Consider the following 23,635-nt stretch of genomic DNA (forward strand, 5'->3'; position numbering starts at 1 on the left):
TTTTCTAATTGGATTGGAAGTTGTTTGTGTGCAGCACGTGGTTGCAGTAGGAATACTGAACTAAAAAAAGACCTCAAACCTGTGCTCCCCTACCCCATCCTACCCGTGCCGCCCTGTTTGCTGGGAAGCAGAATGCCAGGGCATTTCTGACGTGCCATTCCAGCAGGATGAGCTTGGGGCCACTATCTGTCCATCAGCCTCCGGGTGCTGATCATCTGATACCCATCAAAGTTTTGCCCATCCATCCCTGGGCTGCTGGTGGTTTTCTTTGTAGTCCCCAGGTTGGAGGAGCAGGAAGGAACTGGGGAGAGGACAGAAGCATTGAGTTTTCCCTTTGGATGTTGTCACAGTGTGGGTTAGGCAGGACTAACCTGGACTGCTCAGGCATGGCTGGGTCTCCTCCTAGCTCAGCCATCACGCTGTGCACTGGGGAATTCTCTGAGCAAACCAAGCCACTCTGCAGTTTCATTCTAGTGAATTATAGGGAAATTACACTGTCCTTGCACCAGTGTAAGATTGACCAAGGCTTTCCAAGTGTCCCTGTGCTGTAGGAGCAACGATGGAGTTAGCTACACACAGGTCTGTCAGCTCTGGGTGCAGTGAGACGCCGAGCTGGCTCTCACAGACTCACCAGCAGCGCTGTGTTCTTCACCTCAAGGTCATACTGAAAAGATTGCTACAGCCAAAACACTTCTGTGTTTTTTGCACAGTGCTGGTGTTTGGAGGCCCCTGCTCACTCAGCTGAGGAGGGGAGACTCTGGGACGTGTGTTAGGGTGGGGGATTTTCCAGCCCCTGAGGAACAGCATCTTCCTTGGTGAAGGTTCAGCTTTCCTTTGGTGTGATTGCATGGTGGTCAGGGACATCCCTCAGCAGTGGCTGGGAAGCTCCTGTGTCTCTGAGCCCTCATGTGTGACAGGGACTGATTTCTGGGCTACACACTGATGATGATGATGAGCTGAGCTCTCTTTATGGTTGTATTATTGCTGCTGTTTCAGATCTCAGAGGTGTCTGGTTGAACTCTGCAAGCTGATGGACACAGTCCTGCACTGAAATAAACTGTGGCTGCTTGAATTCACCTGTTGGGGTATAAACCCTAACCCATGCTGTGCTCCTTCCATAACAAAAATCTATACTTCAGTGTGATACACTGCTAGATTTTTTTCCCCCAAACTGCCTTATGAAAAAACACTTAACAAACACATCCAGAGGTGTGAATTACAGCTGATGTAATTAATTTGCATTTTTGGGCCTGGCCCCCCGCAGTCTAGCCATCAGTTAAGAAGAACAAAAATCTAATCTCGGAGAAGATTAGGAATTCTTTGACAAAGGTTGAGCCAGGATGATGCTGCCTTATCATTTGTTCCAGTGTCCTGTGGCAAATCTGTAATTTAAGTAGGCAGGTTGTTCCTAAACCAGCAGCATATCTAGTCACCTACCTCGTTTTTTTTTTTTGCAAAACACAAGTCTTAAAAATGGGCATAAAACAAGACTGAGACAACTAGATGCTTGTCACTGCAGAGTGCCCATCACAGGACAGTTAGAGCCAGAGCCTGGTGTCACTTCTGAAGTCTGTCCTTCCCAAGCCCATCTCCAGGCTTGTCCCAGCCCTTCTCATCCCTCCCACCCTGGGGTGAGTGAGCAGCACAAATACTGTACACTGGAGCAGAGCTGGAGAGGAAGCAGGCAGGGAGCAGGCAGGCCAGATCCAGCAGCCAGCCTTGCCTTCCCTGCGGGCTGCCTTGGTGTGCTCAGCCCCAGCCCGGCTACAGCAGGATTTAGTCCCAGCACACTTCCAGCCAGCATGTCATGGCAAGCTTCCCCAAGCAACAGTTCCCACTTTTCCTCTTTGGTGTCTATTGTTTTCTTATTTGGGGAACTGGAATCCATGGTCGAATTGGAGATGTGGTAGCATCAGCCTCTGAAGCAACGGGGTCGGCTTTTTCCTTTCAGATTGGTCTGAGCCTGAGCACATCTTCCCCGTGCACAACTCAAAGGCTGCACAGCTCTCCTGTGACCCACACACTTGGGCAGTGATGCAGCACTCACTGTCTTCACTGCTGAAAGACCATCCCATTCAGTCTCAGGAGAGCTGCAAAGTGCTGGCTTGGGCTAAATCAGGCAAATAGTCCCTTGGTCACAAAGTGAATTTCCAAAATGAGGAGGTTGCCTGAGTGCTAATGGTTTAAATTTAGTTATTTAATGCATCAGGAATAGGCTACATTCTGAATTATTTTTATTTCAGTCTAATGTCTTAATAACGTGAGTCTCTTTGAATGAAAATGTATTTCCAAGTTGATTTAAGTATTTGCTAGCGCAGTAAGTTGAACACATATGTGAAAGAAAGGGCCATCTGATGAACTGCTATTGTTCTCTTAATTCAACCCACCCCATTTGGGCCAGTCGGCATGAATGGCTTTGTGTTTGCTAATAAAATCATGCTATGTTCCCTGCAACATATGTTCTGCATGTCCCAGCTAGTCAGCAGCAGTAAACCCTTATTTTTATAGGTTTATAATGTTGCCTTCTCAACTGTGGCTTCTTTTAGATACAGCAGTGCTTCCAGGTTTGGCTTTGGCACACTGGAGCACACAGGGGTGGCCATAAGCCCGTGTTTCTGGCTCATCTCCCCCCTTTCCCCTGGCACCTCAGGGCCTTGCTCCCTGCCTGGCTCACCAGTGAGTGTGTGCACCTCCTCACCTACAGGGTGCTGTGTCAGCAGCCACTGGAAGAGAAATAGGAGTGTTCTCCTTGGACTGCATCCTCCTCTCCCCAGAATGTTTGGATGAGGCCAGGTTGCTTCTTGGACTGTCACAGAGAGTGGCTGTGGGCTCCACAGCCCTTTTACCTGCTAGGCTTAGGAGACACAAAGATGGGAAGTGCTCTGCTGCTGCACAATCCCAGGAGAGCTGCAGCCATCCTAACAGTCTCTTTGGGCAGTCCCTAAGACAGAGGGATGAAAATCCCCCTCTGTCTTAGCACAGTATCTCAGAGAGGGCTGCTCTCAGCAGTTGGCTGGCAGTGGTCCTCCACAAGCTATGTCCAAGCTGCAGGGAATCAGTATGCAGAGCAGTTGCTCCCTTTTCTTGGCACATTGTTTTTTACGGACTCTAGGGTAGAGGGGATTAGACCAAGTTCTTGGGGGAGGAGAATAGCCAGCAGGGGATGGCTGGTCATTTTTGTTCCCTTTGTAGCACAAACAATCTCTCCCTTACTACTCATAGGGCTCATGAGTCTTTGTGATATTTATTTGGCTGAAAGATTTGGAGACCTCTGGTCTAGATAGCTCTCCAGCTGAGGAGGGGAATTTAGGCACTTGTGATAGTGTGGCCAAAGAAATTGCAATAAATATTTGGGAGATTTTAGTGTTGGCATTCATCAAGAATGGTTTAGCAGAACAAAATCTTTAGTGGAAAGGATGGAAGTCCAGCTGAAATGACAAAGATGTGCCTGGGCTGGCGTTGGCACATCTTCCACACTTCAGGGATTAGAAGGAATTGTGTAATAGCAACATAATGATCTGCAGAATTGGCTCATTTAAACTTCAGCTGCTTTTGTTTAGGAGATGGACTTAAAATCTGAAACTGGGTCAAAATCTTTTCTTGCTCTAGAACTAAAAGTTCTACACGTTTTAGACTTAAGTTCGAAGAGCCCTCTCTCTTACTGCTGTTCAGCCAGCCCTCCTGGGCTGAATTTCAGCCAGACAGGTGACCTTGCCCTGCTAGTTCTTGTCACTTGGGGAAGTGTTGTTGATCTGGATCAGATTTTCTAGGGTCTGATGATCTCCAGCACATCCTCTCCTGGTGATGGAATCATGGTCCTTGGTTCCTCTTTAGGACTGATAGAAATGTGTTCTCTCTAAGGTGAAGAGCTGAGCAGGCACAGTTCTGGGGGTATATTCAGTCTCCTGGATTCTTAACCACGTTTTCACAGAGTTTTGTCACTTTGTGAACTTGCCCTAAACTACCAGCAGGACAGAAGTCTTCCTCAGCATTGGCATTCTCCCCAAAAACAAAGCCTAAGTTGTTGAGAGCTGTTGTAGCCCTGTTTCTCCTCTGTTTGCAGCAGAAAACAAAATCCCCAATACTTTTTTTTTTTTTTGAGTGCAACTGCATTCCCAGCAGTAGAAGAGGATTATTATTGAACATTCCAGGGTCAGCTTCTTGCAGACATGCATGACCTTCTCATCTCCTGGGGTTGGCCCCAGTCAAGGAATTGTGCAGATATTTCTTTGCTCCAAAGTTCCCTAGCTTTTCCCAGATAATAAAGCCTGCAGGGAGAAGGAGGGTTTGCAAGGTTAGTGTCAGGAAATAGGTGCTTGGGGAAGTCCTTTTCTTTATTCTGGATAAAGCAGTGTGATAAATTACTCTGTCTGCTCACCTGGACTGGGGTAGGCAGTCCCACCAGGCAGTCACCCTGCTGCTCACAGGAAAGGAACAAAGTGATCCTGCACATGAAGAATCCACGGCTCCAAGTCACCAACAGTAGAATTCATAAATTCCTTTATTATTTGCTACAAGCTGCAAATGCATCTGCAGAATACACAGATATCTGTTATCATCTCGAGCAAGGAGATTATGCCATTGAGTGTTAACAGCACACACACAGACACACACAGCTGCCTTACAGTGTGTTTTACATCACCCTCTGGATGTACACATAGCCCAGAAAGGTCACTACTAGAATAAAAACCACTGGCAAATACTGTCCTCTCTTCCCTGGATGTGACAAAGTACGAGCAGCAAAGGTTGGCAGCAGTGTCACTTTGCTGTCACATCGTGTGACACAGGAGTCCTACTGCTGCAGCTGCAGATGTGCAGGCTCAGGGAGACACTGGTGTCACAAGCTCTTGCATGCTGTGATTAATTCATCTAGAGTTTTCATACATGGGTTCAGGGACGGCTGCTTTCATCAACTTTGTGATCAAAATGCGTGCCAAGGATATTACGAGTCATACTCCAGACTCACTCATAGTTTTAGAGAGGGGATTAATGGGGATGTTATAATATTGCTCATTGATGCTATAGGCAGAGCTGGCAGCAGTGGCTGTAGTCATGGTTGCCCAACATTCCCCATTATATAGAACTTTGTTGTAGTTGCTCATATCTTTATCAGACTGTGTTGTTTGGTGTTCTTCCATGCTGAGACTCTGCCTCAGGCTGAATTATTTTGGCAAATTTTAGTAAAAACAGAGAGGGAGGAAATTACATTGTTTTGTTCCTGTCAGAGTCTTACAATTTACTTTACATTGATAACCTTCCAGTTTTCCCACTTTGAAGCCAGGGTTTGGCAAGTGGGTTGCTGGAGGTGGGAGGGATGCTGGCAGCTTGAACATGTATTTTACCATCCATGTGAGAATTTATTCAATATGACTGAATTATAAGCTTGTGAAATGGCACAAGCTCTATAGAAGATGGTTTAAAATTTTGGCAGTCAGAGTATCCAAAAAGTGTATTTACTGTGACGATGCTCATGGCTAAGACTTCAGAGACAGGAAACTGCAGTTCCTGCTGCTGCTGATCATGGAGCCTTCAGCACTCATTGTTAGGTGAGCCAGCTCTCTTCTCACAGCCACCAGAAAAGGAACTCACAAAAAAAAAAAAGGCTTTTTATGCAGTGGTGGGGAGGGGGTGAAGAGGGGGAGTGCCTCCAGCAGTAAGCAGGTGGTGTTGGGAGCTAGCAAGAGACAAACTGTACAGGGTGTTGGAACTGGAAAGGGATTTTCCAATGCCTCCCAGAGCTTTTGGGTGCTGTAGCTGAAACTGCCTGTACTTCAGCCTTCTTGCTTTTTCCATGCATGGAGTGGCTTGAGCCAGAGGAGCCAACAGAGCAGGTAGGAAGAAAAGTGCACAGGGCATCTGCATTGCCTCTTGTGTCATTGAAAAGCCCTGGAGTAGCAGAGACAGAAGATGCAAGCAGCAAAACAGAGGTACTTCTGTGCTGGCTTTTGCCAGAGCAGTGCTGGGAGTCAGCTCTTCTCCCTGGGAGAGAGTCACTGTGTGTGCCTCAGCTTTCTGTCTGCTACTTGAGACCCAGATCAGACTTGCTGATATGCTGAGCATGCATCAAAGCAGAAGTCTTTAAAAACACTGTGTGTTAAGCCCAGAGCATTTCAAATTGAGGACCCACGTCTTGAGAAAGTTGTGACAATTTCAGTGTTGCAGTTGGCTTTTTGTGCATTAGAGAAAAATGGGTTTTCCTCCCTCCAGAACAGCAGCACAAATGAATACACTTGTGGAAATTGCCAAGAGGAATCTCCAGCAAAGTGAGTAATGCTGCACTCAGTATAAGATTTGGGTGATGTTAAAGTGCAAAGAGGGGGGAAAATAAGGATATGAATCAATTTACCCTACGCCCTGAGCAGATGAAGTTCTACAGAGAGGAGATGGTGATACATGAGCAGAAGAGATACGTTTTGAGCAGAAGATATATTTTTTTCCTACTCACAGATTGTTTTTCCCTGCTGTCTTAAGGAGAAAACATCTAGAGCAATGATGCATTCCTGTAGTACCTACCTGGTCAGTGAAATTCTGTCTGGTGTGGCCCACATGCACTCAGTAACAGATGGTGGGTTTGTGTCACACAGATGGGCTCCACTGTTTCACAGCTCTTGTGCTCCAGGCCATACACAGAAAACAGCCTTTCCCTTCATCTGTGGAATTTCATTTCTGGTTATGACACGTGGGATGATTGCAATGTGGCAGTGGGTCAGACGAGCTCCAGTGCTCTACTTCTGCTATAGAAGAAGAAAATGGTGTCAGCGACATGTCATGTCAACTGAGGGTGACTGTAGGCCCACACACTGCCATCCAAAATGCAGAATTAAACCAGGTCTCACCTCTAGAGCTACAAAAATGTGACTTTTGCAATGGTCCTGTGCTGTATTCAGTGTCTGGAGAGTTGTCAGCTGGAGCTGGAGCATTTGAAGTGATTGTAAGATCTTCTTTCCTTGCAGCTTTTCTGCTGAGATCAGTTATTCAGAACACTTAAGAGTCCCTCCACACTGCCCCATTTTCACTAATTATCGGTGTCTCTGGGGCCTCCCTCCCCTGTTGAATTTGGTTGGGTGTCAGCAAGTACCTTGTACTCAGATTTTCTGGAGGGATTAAAAAGGCATCAATGGAACACACAGAATTTGCTCATCTAACCTTGTGTCTTTAAGAAACTGAGGTAAAAACCAAATACAGTCATCTTTTATCTGAACAGTGGTTAATTTGTTTAGAACAAAAAGCACATTGCTTGCATTGTCACTCTTCTTGAGTAAGTGTGGAGCTGTCAACTGGTTTTAATTGTAGAAAGATAAGCAGGAATGGTACAAGGCTTCAAACAGTTATTTTATAGCACTTGGAGTGGACATGGTACTTCATCTATATACCACAATAATGCATACCAGATGAAAAGATATTGTGGAATTTGTGCAATAAAGGTAAAAGCCCATATATCTGCCTGTTCCAATGGATGAGAACCAAAACAGAAAAAATCTTGAAGGCAAAAATAACAACAAACCCCAGCACAGTTCTTGAAGCCAAGTTTTGCTTGCTGTGAAGTGCCCCCGGGGAAAACAAGCACAGGATTTGCCCGAGCAGTGGCCAAACCTCTTAAGGGGATGGACCACAAGTATCAACCTCCCAAAGATTTAAAGGTGTTTCACCTCCCCCCAGGTCTAGAGTTTAGCTGGACCCTTTGGTATTGCTGTGTCCCAGGAATGACCCTGTGAGCTCCTGTGCAATTTTCCTATGAGCAACTCTTTTATTTTTAATTTTTCCCCCTCCCTTCCTCCTTCAGCTGATTTTCTCAACGTTTTAATGCATGTTTCAATGAGGTGAACTGGTTCTTGCACCTTGGATTATATAGAAGGCCTGTGGAGACGTGTCACCCTCAGCAGCAGAGCATATCCAGCACACAACCTTGGAATTACAGTCAAGGAATTCCCAGTAAACAGATCACTGACCCACCTGCCCTGGCTCCCTTTGGATTCAGGTCTCCTCCATCTTTCTCACTGCTCTGAAATTCTTTGCTCTTGGATTGCCAGTCAGACACGAAATTTAGATCCATTTGTTAAAGAACAGCCATGAGAAATGGGAAACTGAGTCCACTGACTTCATTCTTCCTTTTTAGATATGCAGCGATTGATGGTTTGGCTTCCAGGTCTGGCTGGAGATGCAAGGTTTGGTGACTGTCCCAAAACTAGGACTGTGAAAGAATACTTCATGCTCACCATCTAAGGAAAAGTTACTTTAATCTTTGTTTTAAAGGAGGGCTGTTTGTAGCAGCTTCACAAGACTTTCTTCGTTCTCTATGTCTATTTTCCAGGAACAACAGCAAGTTGTTTCCTCCTAGTCTGCTAAACTCTTAAAAAAGAAATAAAATAAGTATCTCTAGAAAAGGAAATACCCTTTTTAACAGCATGTGTCTCCCTTAGACACAGTTTCTGTGTTTTACAGTCCTTCTGGTGGTTGTTATTACAGGTCTTTAGAGGACTTGTCATTGCTGTCAACCTCTAATAGACCATGTCAGAAGGACAACATGACTTGTCCACCCTCCTCTTGCCCCAGCCCCTGCATTATATTGGCCAGGTCGGCTTGAGCTGTGAAGGGAAAGTCAGATTACGAGCTCCCAGTAGTGACCAGGAGACTGAGTTAGGATTTATACTTTTGTTGTGATCTTTTCAGAGCTGAGCAATAAATAATAGAGCAAGTTTTAAAGCTTTTTGCAGCTTGCCAGTATGTTGTTGTTGATTCAGCCTGCCGTTTGTTAACATCCAACAAGTATCCTTTAATGACCCCATTTGGGGAGCCTGTGTGACTCCAGAGCACTGCTAGAGAAGCTCTGTTTCGTGGTGTTGTGCTTCTGAGACCTGCTTATCTGTCATGGTTGCAGTCAGCTGTTGCTTATGAACTCTTGCTCATTATAAAGTACTGATTGGAGGCAGAAGTCTTCTGCAGGGGTACTTATTTTCTGTCCCAATCTAATGGTCTCTTGACTTTAAGCTTGAATGCGTTTCTTAGAGGGAAGTAAAGTTAAATAAGATGTTGCAGGAATTTTTAATGTGAAGGTATGAAACGTCTTTGTGAAGGTCTTTTGCTTGACTGACTTGTTTTTTCATGTGCTGCCAATATCTGATCCCACTTCTTGACCTTTAATATACACTGAGAGGGAAGATTAGGATGCTTCTAATCAGCTGAATCTCCCCTCTGGGAGCACTATTAAATCTTGACTCTCAGCTTTATCTCTGCCAGGTCTTGCCAGCCCTCCGTGGTTTTGGTTTTGTTAACAGCTGAGGTCAGAGTTCATTCACCTCAAAGGTTCTTGTTCAATGGGAGAACTTTCTTGGATCATTTCTGTAGGAGTCAAGACACCAGTGAGCAGCTCTGCTTGGAGGCAGACCCCTTCTCTTCATGTGCCTTGTGAGCCAGACCTTAATCAGTGAAATAAAGTCTTTTATTTTGTGCAGGATTACTGCTAATTCTGCCCACCTCATCATTAGTAGGGCTTCCTCAAAGGTCTTCATGAGCAAAGCTGAGTGTTTTTGAGGTGCTAAGTTAGGTGCCTCATAGGCATTCAAAATACTGCCTCAGCTGGTTTCCTCTGCCATCCAAATTTGTAATTTCATTAAAATTCCAAGTTTGTTGGCAATGAATTGGTAATGAGTATTGAGTTTCATACCATTGTTTTGAGGGGAATTCAAGTGAGGCTGGCAAGTCTGTGGTTGTGCAGCTCAGCTTATGTTACACAGCCCAGTGGTACAGGCAAATGGTTTAATGTCAAAGCTGCAAGTAGTCCTTGTAAAACAGAGCCCCCCTGAGCTGCATATCTTCCCCTTTCATTTCAGCCATCTGCAATACCACTGTTGTGATTGAAGTATTGGGAAATTTATCCCTGAAAGCAACACAACAATGAATAGCAGTGCTGGGATTGATGCCCTCCTGAAAAACTTTGGTGGTCCAAGGAAGGACTGAGCACCCATGGTCTTATTTAGCCCTTGGATTCCAGTGGCTCCCATTCCCCAGTGTGGTCCGTGTACCTGTGGATGTCTCTGCCCTGTTGTACCTTTTTGAGCACTCCAGAGGCTCTGTAGGTATGTAGGAAGGCAGAGAATGATCTGGAGTCATTGGCCAAAGCTGCATGCTTTGTTTCCGTCCAGAAACTTACTCATTCTACAGACCTTGGTCTTAAGTTACTGAACTTGCAGAGAAATCTGCTCATAATTTCTTTCTTGTAAGCCCTTTCTTGTTGAGCAGAAATTTTGGCAGAGAAGAGTCAAGTCACTGGAGAATCCCCAGTTCTGCCTGGTTATACCAGGCCTCCTCAGATCTTTCCTTGGAACAAGCAGGCGAGAGGAAATACTTTCCATTTCAGAGAAGCGTGGACAAACAACATTGCTTCAGACAGAGAAGAAAAGTGGCAGACAGAGTTAGAGTGCTGAATCCTGCTGGCCAAAAGCATGCTCTTGCCTTTATTCAGTCATTCCTGGAACACAGTGTTCTTATTGTATTCCTCCTCACCCCGCTCAGTGCCTCTCCTTGGGCTCAGGGCTCAAAGATGCCCCGACCACGGTGCTGGCAGGTTTGAGGGAGTTAAAAAAAGCATCAAACACATCTCAGCAATGGAACCTCTCCCTCCTTGCCTGACGTTGGGTAAGCGTGTGTTCTGAAAACCTGGATCCCGTTAGAAACGTTCCTGCTGTCTGGAAAACAAAGTACTCGCTCGCCTGGTTTAGTCATTAAGTAAATTTGTGGTTTGGTTGAGACAAAAAATAATGAAGAAAAGCTGTCGAAATCCTGGGATTAATTTGATAGTTTGCAGGCAGTGGTGTTTTTAAGTGGAGCTGCTGCCTTCTTTATGTTGTGAGCAGACCCAGGTACAAACCTGGGCTTCCCTCTTTCCCTGTGCCTCAGAGCCAGGCATTTGGAAGTAATTTGTTCCACGAAGGCCCTCGGTGCGAGCAGGGGGCTGCTCTGGGCCCGGAGCCGCCGTGCGTGGGTGTCGGCACAGCCGGGCCGGGCTGGAATGCCGGGAGACGCTTTGGGCTGCCTGTTCCATCTGCCGAGGGAGCAGACCCGGGCTGCAGGCAGGGACGGGTGGTCGCTGGCTTGGCATGACATGGGAGGCTCTGAACTGTCGGGAGGTTCACTGCTGTTATTCCATCTGTGACATGGTGGCCCCTTCTGGGAAGAATTGTTTCCTCTGGACCTCCTTTACATCTCCCGGCTGCCCTGCCAGCCTTCCCAGGGAAGCAAAACCATGGGGCTAAAAGCAGAGAGGCCCATGCAAAGACCCCCACAGCACTTTGCAAAGTGTTTCCCCTCTCCAGCAGCTCCAATTTACCTGGGACAGTCACCAAGGAAAGCAGAGAGCAGGGAGCTGGCGCTGAAACGCTGTCTGAAATGCCTGCTCTGTGTGTTCATCCACTTAACCACACATATATACGTATATATATGAAATCACTTGTGTTAAACATAGATGTCATTTCAGTCTGAGAAGCCAATTAGCAGAGTGGAGAGCTCTTGCCAATCACCCTCTTGCTGAATTTTGCCCAGCTCTCAGTTTAAGCAGGGAAAAGGAGACTGCATTACGAACCCTCTCTACCTGTGTCCGTGCTAGTGATCCTGGTGCCCCAGGGACAGCACGTTTGGAGGGTCAGAAAATCAGGGAGGAGGACTCAGGTCCCACGAGTTTCAGGGGTTAACATGCTCAGATGTTCAGAACATCCCTGCACGAGCTTGATTCTGTCCCTTCCAATAAAATACTAAAAAACAGTTCTCCTGTGATGTGTTTTCTGGCAGAGGCCAGGACGTGGAGGTGAGTGTGGCTCATGGGTGGCAGCAGTGTACCATGGATATCCAAAATGCACACACACTGCTGGGTCTGCCCTTCTTTTGTAGCTTCTGAAGTCACTACAGCAGCTTTTGGATAGCTGATGCAGCCTGGCTGCTCTAAAGCAGTGAGGTTCTTGTTCAGTTACAATTAATACAGCCAAATATCCTGTATATTTTGTAGAAAATGTTACTAATGTCAGCCTTTCATGGCAGATAAGGATTCATATGAATCATGTCATCATTTAAAAAACCAAACAAAACTACTATGTTATGGTATAAGATCAGGCTAATATATTGAAATTAATCTAGGAAGATACCTGTTATTGTTAGATATGGAACAGAATGTTCTGCAACATTTGCTTTATTTCAGGAAGATGATCCAATTGTTCTGTTAATTGTTGTGCAGACATTGTGTTGCCCATTTTTTTTTCTTTTTCATTTTAATGATTATCTTGTGCTTTGAGCTATTAAATAAATGAGGTTTGTGGTCTTATTCTAGGGAAGACATGCATTGTTTTTAGGAAGGATTTGCTTTTATTGTTTATCACACTCAGATTTTTGCAGTTTTGATTTTAAACCTGTAACTAGAGGACAAAATCCTTTATTACATTGGGCTGATGAATGAGCACAGCCTCACCCTCCCCTGGGAAGGAGGAGCTGGGAGGGCTGGTTTGGAGATGCAGTTAGATGAAATCTTGAGGGACTTGTTCTGCAGTTTCCTTGGAACACAGTGGTTTCATCCTGTTGTCTGAAAGCCTTTCCTAAGAAGGTTAGGGTGGCTATAGGGCAATACAGCCACAATATTTAGCCTATCTAGTCCTTATTTGCCTCCTAAGGCAAATATTTTATTTCCTGTATTTCAACTTCCTTCCTAGAACCTCTCCCCCACCTTGCTGTATCCTATGATCTAAATTACTGGTTGCAATTAATGCATCCTCTGTACATTAGTCCTGCCTGAGAAGTAGCATGTCCTTGGTAAATGCAAAGGAGTTAGAAACTGGAAACTCAGTCCGTTAATCTTGGATTTAGCTTTTGTAACTGTGCTTTAATGCTTCACAATAATTGCTGAAGCTCCCCATAAAATAATCTCCATGTAGTCCTAAAATGGAATTGAGTGCCTTAGAATAAAAGAGAAGAAGAGCCCTTATCTGTACTTTTAGTTACATTTTTATTTATTTCCCTTCTTCCTCTGGTGTGGGAGGATGAATACACAGGGAAGAAGATACAGATTTGCAATGCAAGGAGTGCTAAAGAGCGTCGTTTTTTTCATCAGCTTTTAAAAGCCAGACTGTAATCATAAATTCCCTGATAGCTGGAGCATGCAGAAGTCGTCTTTAAGCCTACAAGTGACAGGCTGCTGTTGCTTTTCAAACTTCAGATTTCATTTTTTTGTAAGACACAACTTTGATCTGGTTCCTTTGTAATGCTCTGCAGAGCGCTGGGGCTGCTGCGCTCGCCGGCTGCAGAGCTGGAAGTGAACTTTCTTGGCAAGAGCCATCTGGAGACCTCAAAGAACAGATTAACTTGTCCAGAATTGATGTGATCTTTGAAGAAGCTGCCCTTGCCTGGAACACATGTGATTATCACTGACATTGGCAGTGATAAAGTTGAGATGCACAGCAGTGTCTGAGTACCCAGAGTAATTGGGAAGAGTGTTAAGTGGAGCAACCCCAACAATCTGCTATCAGATTATCAGGTAAATCCCCAATTTTAACCTCTTGAGCCAACTTTGCATCTTTAGCATAGATCAAATCCAGTCAGGAGTGAAGGTTTTCAGCTTTGCATCTTCATAGACATTTTGTTCTTAGCTCCAAAATGTTCCCGTGATCATGGTTTGGGAGAAGCTGTACAATGCTACTTCTGTGATTGTTGTTGGTACCATGGACTGGAAACAGACTTTTCTGTTCAGGTGGTGGATTAATGTAATCTTGTAAATCAGAGTCTGTGGTGGATGCTGTTGTAATCCCTTGTTTAAAGGTGATCCTGATGCTGGGACACTCTTGTCAGCACATGTTGTTTAGACATGCTGAAGGGATTTGCTTCAGCTCGGGCAACATAAACCAAGATGTGCAGCTTTTAATTTGATTGACTGGTTGTGATATTGAAATGTGGAACTGCATGAAGGATATGACAATCACCTGCTTGTTTGGAGATGTAAGTTTTGGAAGTAAGTGGCCAGCTGGAGACTCAGCAACCTGTGATTCTAGAAGGAGTTTTTGTTTCTTGGATGGAAGCAAGTAACTTTTTTAATTACTTTTTTTTTTCCCCACGCTGAATAAATGGAACACGTCAAAATAACCAACTGGAAGGATGTCACAGCGTCCTCCCAGTCACAAATGCAAAATGACCAGAGACAGCAAATCAGAGTAATGCTTAGTGCTGGTTTCCTAGAAATAGTCATCTTCAGAAACACAGGACTGCAAAAGTTTGAGCTAATTTTTCAGAAGTTGGTGTGAAAAAGCAGGGTGGGAGCACAGAATGAGTAGCTGGGTCCCACTGAGTTGCAGCCCTGATCTGTGGTCTCAGGGCACCATCCTTCAGCCCAAACAGCACTCGCCAGAAGAGGAAAGGAGGAGTTGTGTCCTGCTGTGAGGTTGCTCACCACAGTGCAGGAGGGAGGGCGTCTCAGCTCCTCCACCTGCCATCAGCTGTGGTGAGACATCTGGAGCTTCTGCAGAGCCCGTGTTGGAGTGTCCTTCTGTGGGACTTGCCAACATCCCCAGAACTCCTGCAACTCAGAACTTTCCAAGGTGATTCATAAAGTTGGGGTGGTTTTGGCATCTGGAAAATGGGATTTCTCCCATGTTGAAAATGAGCTGCTCACCAAAGTTGTGGTGACCAAAGCTTCGGACTATGGCATGGGAGGAAAACTTCTGCAAGAGCTGTTTAGAGAGAGTGCATTGGAATTTTATGGTTGTCAGCTTCATGAGTTTTTATCTCTTTGATTTGCTAATACTGTGTCTCAAACAGCTGCTTCCTTGGTAGTGCAGGGGTTTGGAGGAGCTCCTTGTGCCACCAGGGATTTTGGAGTTTTTGGGTCAGGGAGGTGCGGCACCCTTACAAGAGGAGGCCTGCCTGGATTCTATCACAGCTTCAATTCTTTTGAGGAAAAATTTTCTTCCAGAAAATGTCAGTGCCATAAAAATTTAGTGCTGGAGCTGGAGAAGGTGGTAGCAATGAAAACTTCAGATTGATCAGCTTCCCTGTTAAACTGGGAGCTGTTCCAGCTATGCTGGAACTGCTAGCTGGCTTGGAAGGACCATGTCTCTCAGACCTGCCAGTAGAGCATTGTGCAACTTATTCCCTCCAGTGGAAATTTAAATTCTACAGAAATTAGTTGCCTAGAGGCCTTTCATCTTCAAGGAAGTTTTCTTCTTGCCTTAGTGGTTTTTTTTTCCCATGCATGATGAAGAATATCAGTGAAGGAGGTACATAACTGGTGAAAACCAAAGGGAGTGCCACTCAGATTTGGGTTTGGAGGTGGGATCAAGTGAGCTCTTCCTCCCACTGTGGGTGCTGAAGATGATGCAATTCTTCCCCAGAGCACACCAACCCTGGGATTTTTGCATAGAGCAGAGTAGCATGTTTGGCAAAGTTTGGGGACTTTGCATCTTTGATTTAAAATTTAAATAGCCATTGGGGGAAGTTGTGTGAGGGAGACTGGGGTTCCCAGGCTGGAAGGAAAAGGATGCCCTTAGGGACTCAGGATGCAGTGAGAACTCCACATAGAGCAACAGTACTGAAGAGGACCTCACCTCTCTGCTCACTTGACACTCCAAGATCTGATGGTGCTGAGGTCCCAAGTGCTGCGTGCTTAGAGGAGTGAGAAATCTGGGGATGGATGGGATGCAGCCAAGATAACACACCAAATAAACCCAGAACAGGTAGAAAGAAGCCTTAAAGAGATTCTTGATATGTTTCTGCAGCAGTTTAGGCCCTTGTCAGCATTGCCAGAATGTGCAGAGATCAGCAGAGGGCTACATGCAAAGAAAAGGCTGCTGGTCAGGCTGACTTACTCAGGTCGCTGTAATCTCTGTTATAATTGTTCCCTATGTGATTATTTTGAGGGCTGAGCAACTAAGAACTGCAGAAGAGACATGCAGCTTTATTTCTGCAATGTATGAAATGTTCTGTGTTCATTTCAAAAATGCTCATTGCTCTTTCTGTCTTAAAAAACGAAATAAAATTCTGGAAGGCTGCAGGAATTTTTGTGAAGTCTAACTTTAAATGTTCACCTTTCCTTTTATCGCCCTTATCAGTGCATAGAGCTCGGTATGTGAGGTTTTTAGCTGACACTTCAAATCGCTCTGAGGGTGCCTGAATCCCTTTTAAAGCAGCCTCCCCTCCCAGATCAGAAGTGACCAGTTTTTTTTCTTAGACTCCATGTTCCTTTAATGTTTTCCTCCTAATAGATGTTGAAAGCGTTCTTCAGAGGCACGGCACAAAACATTCAAATAGTGATATGAGCCAGCTGAAGAGAGTTGTCAGGGAGAGAGAACATTAGGAGAAGGATTGAATACAGATGGATTCCTCAAAAGTAATGTAACCTGTTATGATTGCTTTGAAATCCTATACCCTTTCCATCTCCTTACGCTTACCAAAAGTTTACATTTGCATTGATGTATTAGAGGCAGAGCTAAAATGGAAGTAATCCCTGTTGTATTCATGCTTAAGTGTGTAATTTTAGCTAAATACAACAGTTGTGACCAAACCTGCATCCTCAGTGAGGAGACCACAGCCAGGGAGTGTTGTGGGAGAACCCAGCCATTCCAGCTCCTCCAGAGGTGTCAGGGACCTCCCAGGACACATCTGCTCGGTTTTGGTTCCTTCAGCCATCACAGCTGCACACCCAGCAACTTCTTCAGGTGCTCTCTGCTGCTCTGTCTTTGTATCAATGGATATAAAGGAGAAATTGATTGCCCTGTGCATTTATTCTGTATATCTGAGTGCTTCCTTAGTATACTGCTAGAATAATCCATGCCTCTTGCAGAGAGTCCTGGCGAAAGGTCCACTAGATGGTGGTGCTATATTTTAATTGGATTGTCCAAAAATCATCCTTGTCTTTGCCCTCAGGGAAGGCCTGAGCTATCCATCATTCCTGCCTCAATTTAAGAGGTTGTCTCAGCCTCCATCACACCACTGTCATGTTGGATTTGACAGGAGGGTTGCACTGCACAGCACTCCTTTAATGTTCAGAACTGACCGTTCTGCACAGGGAGAATGGCTGAAGGGGGCTGGTAAAGTTTTCACTTATTATCCCTTGCTTTTTAGGGTGAACTTGTTCCAATTATTTCCAGTACTTGCCCTAGAAAGCTGTTCTGAAATCTGATGGAATATAGAAATGAGTTTGCTCCAGTGCACATCTGCAGTGACTGACAGAAAGTTTGCATGCTAGAAGGTGTCTGTGGTGACTTAGCATCCCAAGGCATCCCTGTGCTCATTCCCAACTAACTCTGTATTGTACCTGAGCATGGAGAAACCTCACAAAGCTCCCTGCTGTCAAACAGTAATGAAAAGCCTCAGCTGACTCAAGTTTGAATGCTCTTTGCACCATTCTGCAACTATGCTAAGCTTCATCATCCAAGAAGAAATAGTTTGGAGTTTTGTTTGGTTTGTGGCAGAAAGAATAGTTTTCTCTATCTGAGAGTAGGAGTGTAATTTGTTTCTAACTGACCCCATAATGGACCTGAAACAATATGATTTTTCCTAGTGACCAGTGAATATCCATGACTCCTTGAATTACAAGGAAATTAGTTTGTATGCTGAGGACCCAAACAGCTGGTAAATAGGAGCTGGGTGAGCAATGCATTAGCTGAAGGTTGTAACCCTGTCCAGTTCAGGTTTTAAAATACTTTGGTAATGCTTCTGTCCTGGTACACCATGTACCATATTTTACATAACAGCATCCAAAAACCTCTGCCTTAAATGCGCTCTCTGCCACTCCCAGTTCATGCAGTGCCTGTCCTGCATTTATACTCCGTACAGATATACAGAAACTGCCAGCTTTACCCTTTGCTAGTGTCTTCCTCACCTCTGGTTCCTCCATCTGTGTGTTTCTCATGGGTTTCCTTGTCTTGTCTAAATGTAAACTCATTGGGGCAGGGGCTGTTTTCTCTTGTCTGTAGGACTTCAACCACTGCAGCAGAACCAGAATCCCTTTTCTTGGCAGAACAGGGAAGCACACATTGCATGATGTGCCTTCCATGGAGGTGTTTGCAGAGGGCCCATTGCAAATCACATCCACCAGGTGCCGATTACTGAGTTGCTAAATAAAGAATGATGCTGATGAACTTTGTGATCTGAACTGAAGCAGGACTCTGATTTTCAGAGTTTTAAGGTACAGTGCTATGTGCAATAGTTGTTTCTTGCTTCTCCTCCTTCCCTCTGCAAACACGTTGGAGGAATGTTAAAGTAAGCATAGAATGTGTGAGCTCTGCTACACATCCCTCCCTGATAGAAGAGCAGAATCCTATTTTGACTAATAAAAATGCTGTCTTACTGTCTAGGTATTGCTTTTAGAGGCTCATAGAATGACAGCGCTAAGCAGCTAGCCCATGGACTCCATAAACCCTGATGGAAACAGGACTTCTTCCATACAGTCTCATTCCCTCCCTGATCTCTAACAGTGTCATCTTCATTACTCCATGAATTCCCTTCTTCTTCCAGTTATGAGTCAAATTGTTCATGGCTCTCAGTGCAACTTAGTGTGAGCACAGCTTATTCTGTGTTCATTCAGTGTGGACAGATTTGAGAACAGAGAATTGAGGCTGGGGCTCCAGGCAGAGTCCTTCTGCCTGGTGATGCAGAGCATGGTCAAGGTTGTGTCCTTCTAACTTGACTCATTTTTCTCTCACAGGCATGGGTCGTGGAGAGAGCCTGTTAACCCCTACTATGTCAACACGGGCTATGCTTTGGCACCAGCCACCAGTGCCAATGACAGCGAGCAGCAGAGCATGTCCAGTGATGCCGACACCATGTCCCTGACAGACAGCAGCGTGTAAGTAACTCCTGGGGGCCAGCTTCTTGTGTCCTCAGCACTGCTTCTCTTGCCTTGTTCTGGGAGAGAAGCTTGGCCACAGCTGGGGTGGGGGGGAAATGTCTGAATAGACCATAGTCAAGATCATTCTCACTTTATTTTCAGTTACTTTGTCACTGTGTAGGATACTCAGCCTTGCCAGTTCTGTGAACATTTGCAGCATAAAATATTATTGAGCAATCTAAAATAAATGGTATTTGGTCAGAGTTTCTGCAGTGTTTTTTAAGCCAGGTGCAAGAATTGGTATTGTTGGATGACTTTGTAGTAACTGATTTTAGATACATTATCTTCTGAGTGTTAGACAGAGCCTTCTAGTTACCTGGGTATTTCACTTGAGATTTTATATTTCCAAATTCTCAGAATCACAGAATGGGTCAGGTTGGAAGAGACAACAGTGCGTTATCTGGTCCAACCTCCCTCCTCAAGCAGGGTAATAATCCTAGAGCAGATTTCACAGAATTGTGTCCAGATGTTTCTGAAACACCTCCAGTGAGAGAGACTCCACAGCCTCTCTGGACAATCTCTTGCAGTGCTCAGTCACTGCAGAGGGAAGAAGTTCTTCCTCATGTTCAGGTGGAACTTCATGGGCATCAGTTTCTGCCCATTGCCTCTTGTCCTGTTGCTGGGCACCACAGAACAGCCTGATCCATCCTCTGAAACCTCCCTGCAGATTATGGCCATTGATGAGGTCTCTTCTGAGCCATCTCTTCTTGAGGCTAAACAGGCCCAGTTCCCTCAGCCTGTCCTCATAAGAGATGCTCCAGTCCCTTTGTTGCTCTCCTCTGGATTCACTCCAGGAGCCCTGTGTCTCTCTTGTCCTAAGGAGCTCAGAAGTGGACACAGCACAGCAGATGGAGTTACAGCTCAGTCTGTGATTGCTCTGCAGTAGGATTGGTGGCTGACCAGTTCTAGTTTGTCTGGTGACCACTGCACTTTAACACAACTTGTGCTGATAAGCCCCAGCCAAATATATTTTCCCTTTCTGTCTCTCATGACAGCACCATGTATCTCACCCACGAGATGCCTTCCTTAAAGATGGTTTGCAAAGAAAGAAAAAAGGGGTTACAAGATTTTGTTGTGACTGCATCTCTGTGATAGAAAAAAAAAGGATTTGGGAAAAAATATTCACTGTTTGGTCTGGTTTTAAGTAGTGCAAATGCAAAGTGTCTTTCTGTAGAGTAGAAACCCTTTGATTCTTCAGGCGAGAGATGACAGGTTTACAGAATTAGGAGAAGATTTTATTAATGGCAGTGCTGTAAACACAGAGTCCTCCAAGAGGCTCGTTTAGTGTCACTGAGAGTGTCAGCAGCTGTCAGACCTTGTTGGAGAAACTTTCCAGCCTGTGCCATGGATGCTGTTAATGGGTGCTGCCACAGTTCCCCACCTGCCCAGAGTTCATCCAGCGACACAGGGAGTGTGCAGCCTGGCCAGGGGTTTCTGTGTCTGTGGTGGTTGCCCTGCCTGAGCCAGTAGCTTGCTCATCTCTGGCTCCACGGAGGCTTGGGGCCATGTAGGAGCAGCTGTGAGTTCATTCTGCACCCTGACACCAGCTCCTCACACATTATGCTCCAGTCCTGTTGTAAAACTGAGGAGGCAGACCTTGGCCAAAGGGGCCTGGGAGGAGGAGGATGCCCCAGGACAGAACCCTGTAGACAGCCACTAATTAAAGGCTCCATTTGATACAAATCCAGCTACTCTGCCACATCCTTCTGCAATTCTTCATATGCATCAATTTATATGGAGCTAATCTGAAGCTAGCAGGAGTCTTGTAACTTCTTGTTATCAGGAGAGACAGATGTAAGAACTCTTCAAAATTAATTAGCTTTTAGCACTTCCTCTCCCACTGGTCCAGTGGGCTCGTGAGACTGCGCTGATGGTTATACCTGTGATATGTTGTGATCATTTATGCCAGAGTTCTTCACCCTCCTAATTTTTATTTCGCTAGCCACAGTTTGTTTTTTTCACAGGCAGAATAATTTCTTACTGGCCATCCTGTGCTCCTTTTTCCTTTAGGCATTTTAGCCCTCCTCTGCCCACCATAGGTCGCTTCTAGGACTTTAATTACCACCAGTATGTGCACTGCCTTCTGCTAATAACTCACCCAATCCTAGTGGTTCATTTTAAGTAAGTTTTGAACTTCATAAAGGGTGAACCATTCTTTCTATGCCTCTCAGACTGGATCCATGCAGAATCCAAAATTGGGATTCTGGATGTACAGCCTTGACCTTTGGCTTACACAGATTCTGGCTGTTTCCAGCACTTGCTCTTCATTACATGCTTTAAAATTCCAGCACCAGATTTTACTCGGATTTTACATGGCACTGCTGAACCTATCTGCCTCCTGAGTTTCAAAGGAATTTTTGCAGAATTGCTCAAGGCAGCAAAAATGAAGAACAACCAGATGAAGTTAAAGAAGGGACTCCTGCTGCTTGACAAGACTTACATGTCTCAGTGCTTTGAATTTAGGCCTTCTCTGAGGAAAATGGCAATAAAGGCCTCGTTTGCTGATGAGCAAGGTTCTTCCCTCTGTGTGCTGTTTACACAAAGCAGTCACACTCAATAATGAAGAAATCTGGCTTCTGCTCCAAGGCAGCACATGAATGAGGGTTGATCCAAGGCACAAACCTCCATCAGACCCTCCATCAGAGGAAAATCTGTCTGGACAATCAGGATGCAAACACTGGCTAACAGAAATGCTAATAAACCAGGAGAGCAAAGCATGATCTTCAGTGCTGGCCAGCTGTGGCCAGTGGAGAAATCAAGCACAGAGCATTTGCTACACACACCAGTTCCCTCCCAAGCTTTAATGTTGGAGTGATCCCAGCAACATGGAGGGTTTGGAAATGGCTGCATGCAAAGCCTCTAGCACAGACCTGAGCGATGCTCTGCCTGTCTCAGCTCCTGAGCTGGGACAATTTTTTGGGAGCAGCCAGCTCACCAAACAGATTGTAAAACTGTGATTTACAAGCACACTTTCCTAAAAGGCCAGCTTTCAACAGGATGTCTTTCCAAGCACTGTTAAATATTATTGTAATGGGTTGAATTTATATAATGAGTATGTTATCAGTCCCTGTTGTTTGAGTAATTTGCGTTTTGAGTGGCTTAAAAAACATTGCTCTTAAATGCCTGCACTCCACTGATTATTTTTCAGTCTTCCTGTGTCATAGGAATTCCTCTGCCCTTGTAGGCGAAACAGCTCTGGTCCTCTCTGCTGAAACCTGTTTTTATAATCAGCAGGGCAGCTGTGTTGTTTTAGCTGGTGTGTGTGGAGGCAAGGTCTGGGGAGGACACTGAGAGGCTCTGGTGAGCACTGGCCCAGCAGTGCCGTGGCCACAGGTGGGGTCGAGTCACTCACCGCTGATGTTCGGTGCAGGGTCAGTGGTAAGTCAGGGATCTGGGGCTCTGCCTGCCCCGTGGGCTGCTCAGAGCCTGCCCCAGACTTGCAGCAGCATTTCCAGCATGGTCCTAAGCTGCTCTTGGCTGTCTCAGATAACCCTTCTTGAGCAGAGCATCTTCCCAAGTGGAGGAGGTGAGTCTGCAGGTGGGAGGGGTTGTCACAACAGAGATGCTTGAGGAGAGTTAAGGCAACTGTAGGTAGGAAGGCAGCAGCTGAAGCCATTAAATCTCCATGTGATGCTCCAATTCAGATGCAGAAACACATTAGGTCCATATCTATCTTGATTTCTTCAAGAGCTTACATGGTAAACAGGAGATAGTGCCTCCTCTTTAGCCCCATGTTGTGCTCCAGCTGAACAATACTCCTTCCTCTTCTTATCAGGTGTCCTGGCTTATCTTAGTTGGGAGACAGCTTTGCCTTCCCCCAGGCACTTGGGAAGCCCTTGGTGCCTGTAGGCTTGGCCAGAGGGATGCTCCTTCTTCCCCAATTCCAGTCAAACCTGCTCCAGAGTAGTGATGGCCAATTCCCCAAACAAAGGAGTTTAGGACGGTGGTTATTCCTTCAAAAAGTCTTGCAGATTAAATGCTATTCCTTGGAGGACTGGCCTTTAACCAAAATTCCTGGTGATTTTCCTATCATGCTTCTTTATGTGAGAAAAGTCTCTTGTGACAGAGATGCTTTGATAAGAGTAATTGGTAGAAAATAGCAGTCTGGCTGTGCATTTGTTTCCTGTCTTTCTTAAGGCTAATGATCCAGAATTACTCCAAGTTTTCTTATATTTAAATAAGTTTATCAGCTTTTTAATTTAAAAGATCCCAAACAATGATTTCTAATGCATTAGACATAATGGTTGGGTTTGAAGCCTGTCTAGAGGAGTAAAGACATCTCTTGTCAGGAGAGTCCAACATGCAGAGCCACAGCCAAGCCATTGCTCACCAGAGGCTCTTGCAGGTCAGTTTGGAGAGGGGAGGAAACCTCCACATTTCCCCAATAGTAAACTCATTGCATTGTCATTAAATAAGCAATTGAAATACTCTTCTTCCCTCGTTGCATTTCAGTGCTGGGCTTTCTGGTGCTAAAGAAAATCACATGATGAAACAAGGAAAAACAGTTTGGGAAAGTTTTATTTTAAAAGTAGATGTGCTGTAAAAAAAAGTTTAATTTTTTCCCCTATATATATATTATTTCTCTATCTATTGAAAATATCTCAAAGCAAGCTACCTGACAAAAGGAAAACAAAAGTATGGTATTGGTTTTCCTTGCTTTCCCCCCATCTATTGAATAAGGTTTTGTTGGGATAAAATTAAAGTGCTTATCTTTGAATTTGCTTCCTCTGGTTGAGTTGGCACAGTACATTGAACGAAGGAATGTTCCAAGTTCAGAGG

The 23,635-nt window shown here is 45.1% G+C and overlaps 1 protein-coding gene across 5 annotated transcripts in view; it reads left to right on the forward strand.

The window, feature by feature from the left end:
- AXIN1 (axin 1) overlaps positions 1 to 23,635 on the forward strand; it is a 78,230-nt gene that overhangs the window by 26,619 nt on the left and 27,976 nt on the right. For all 5 annotated transcript variants that reach the window (XM_085592442.1, XM_021548598.3, XM_021548599.3 and 2 more), the window contains one exon: positions 18,674 to 18,814. In XM_085592442.1, the coding sequence (XP_085448568.1) occupies positions 18,674 to 18,814 (141 nt within the window). The remainder of the gene's footprint in view (positions 1 to 18,673; positions 18,815 to 23,635) is intronic.

Source organism: Lonchura striata, chromosome 14 (genome assembly GCF_050655825.1).
Source record: "Lonchura striata isolate lonStrDom1 chromosome 14, ASM5065582v1, whole genome shotgun sequence".
NCBI lineage: Eukaryota > Metazoa > Chordata > Aves > Passeriformes > Estrildidae > Lonchura > Lonchura striata.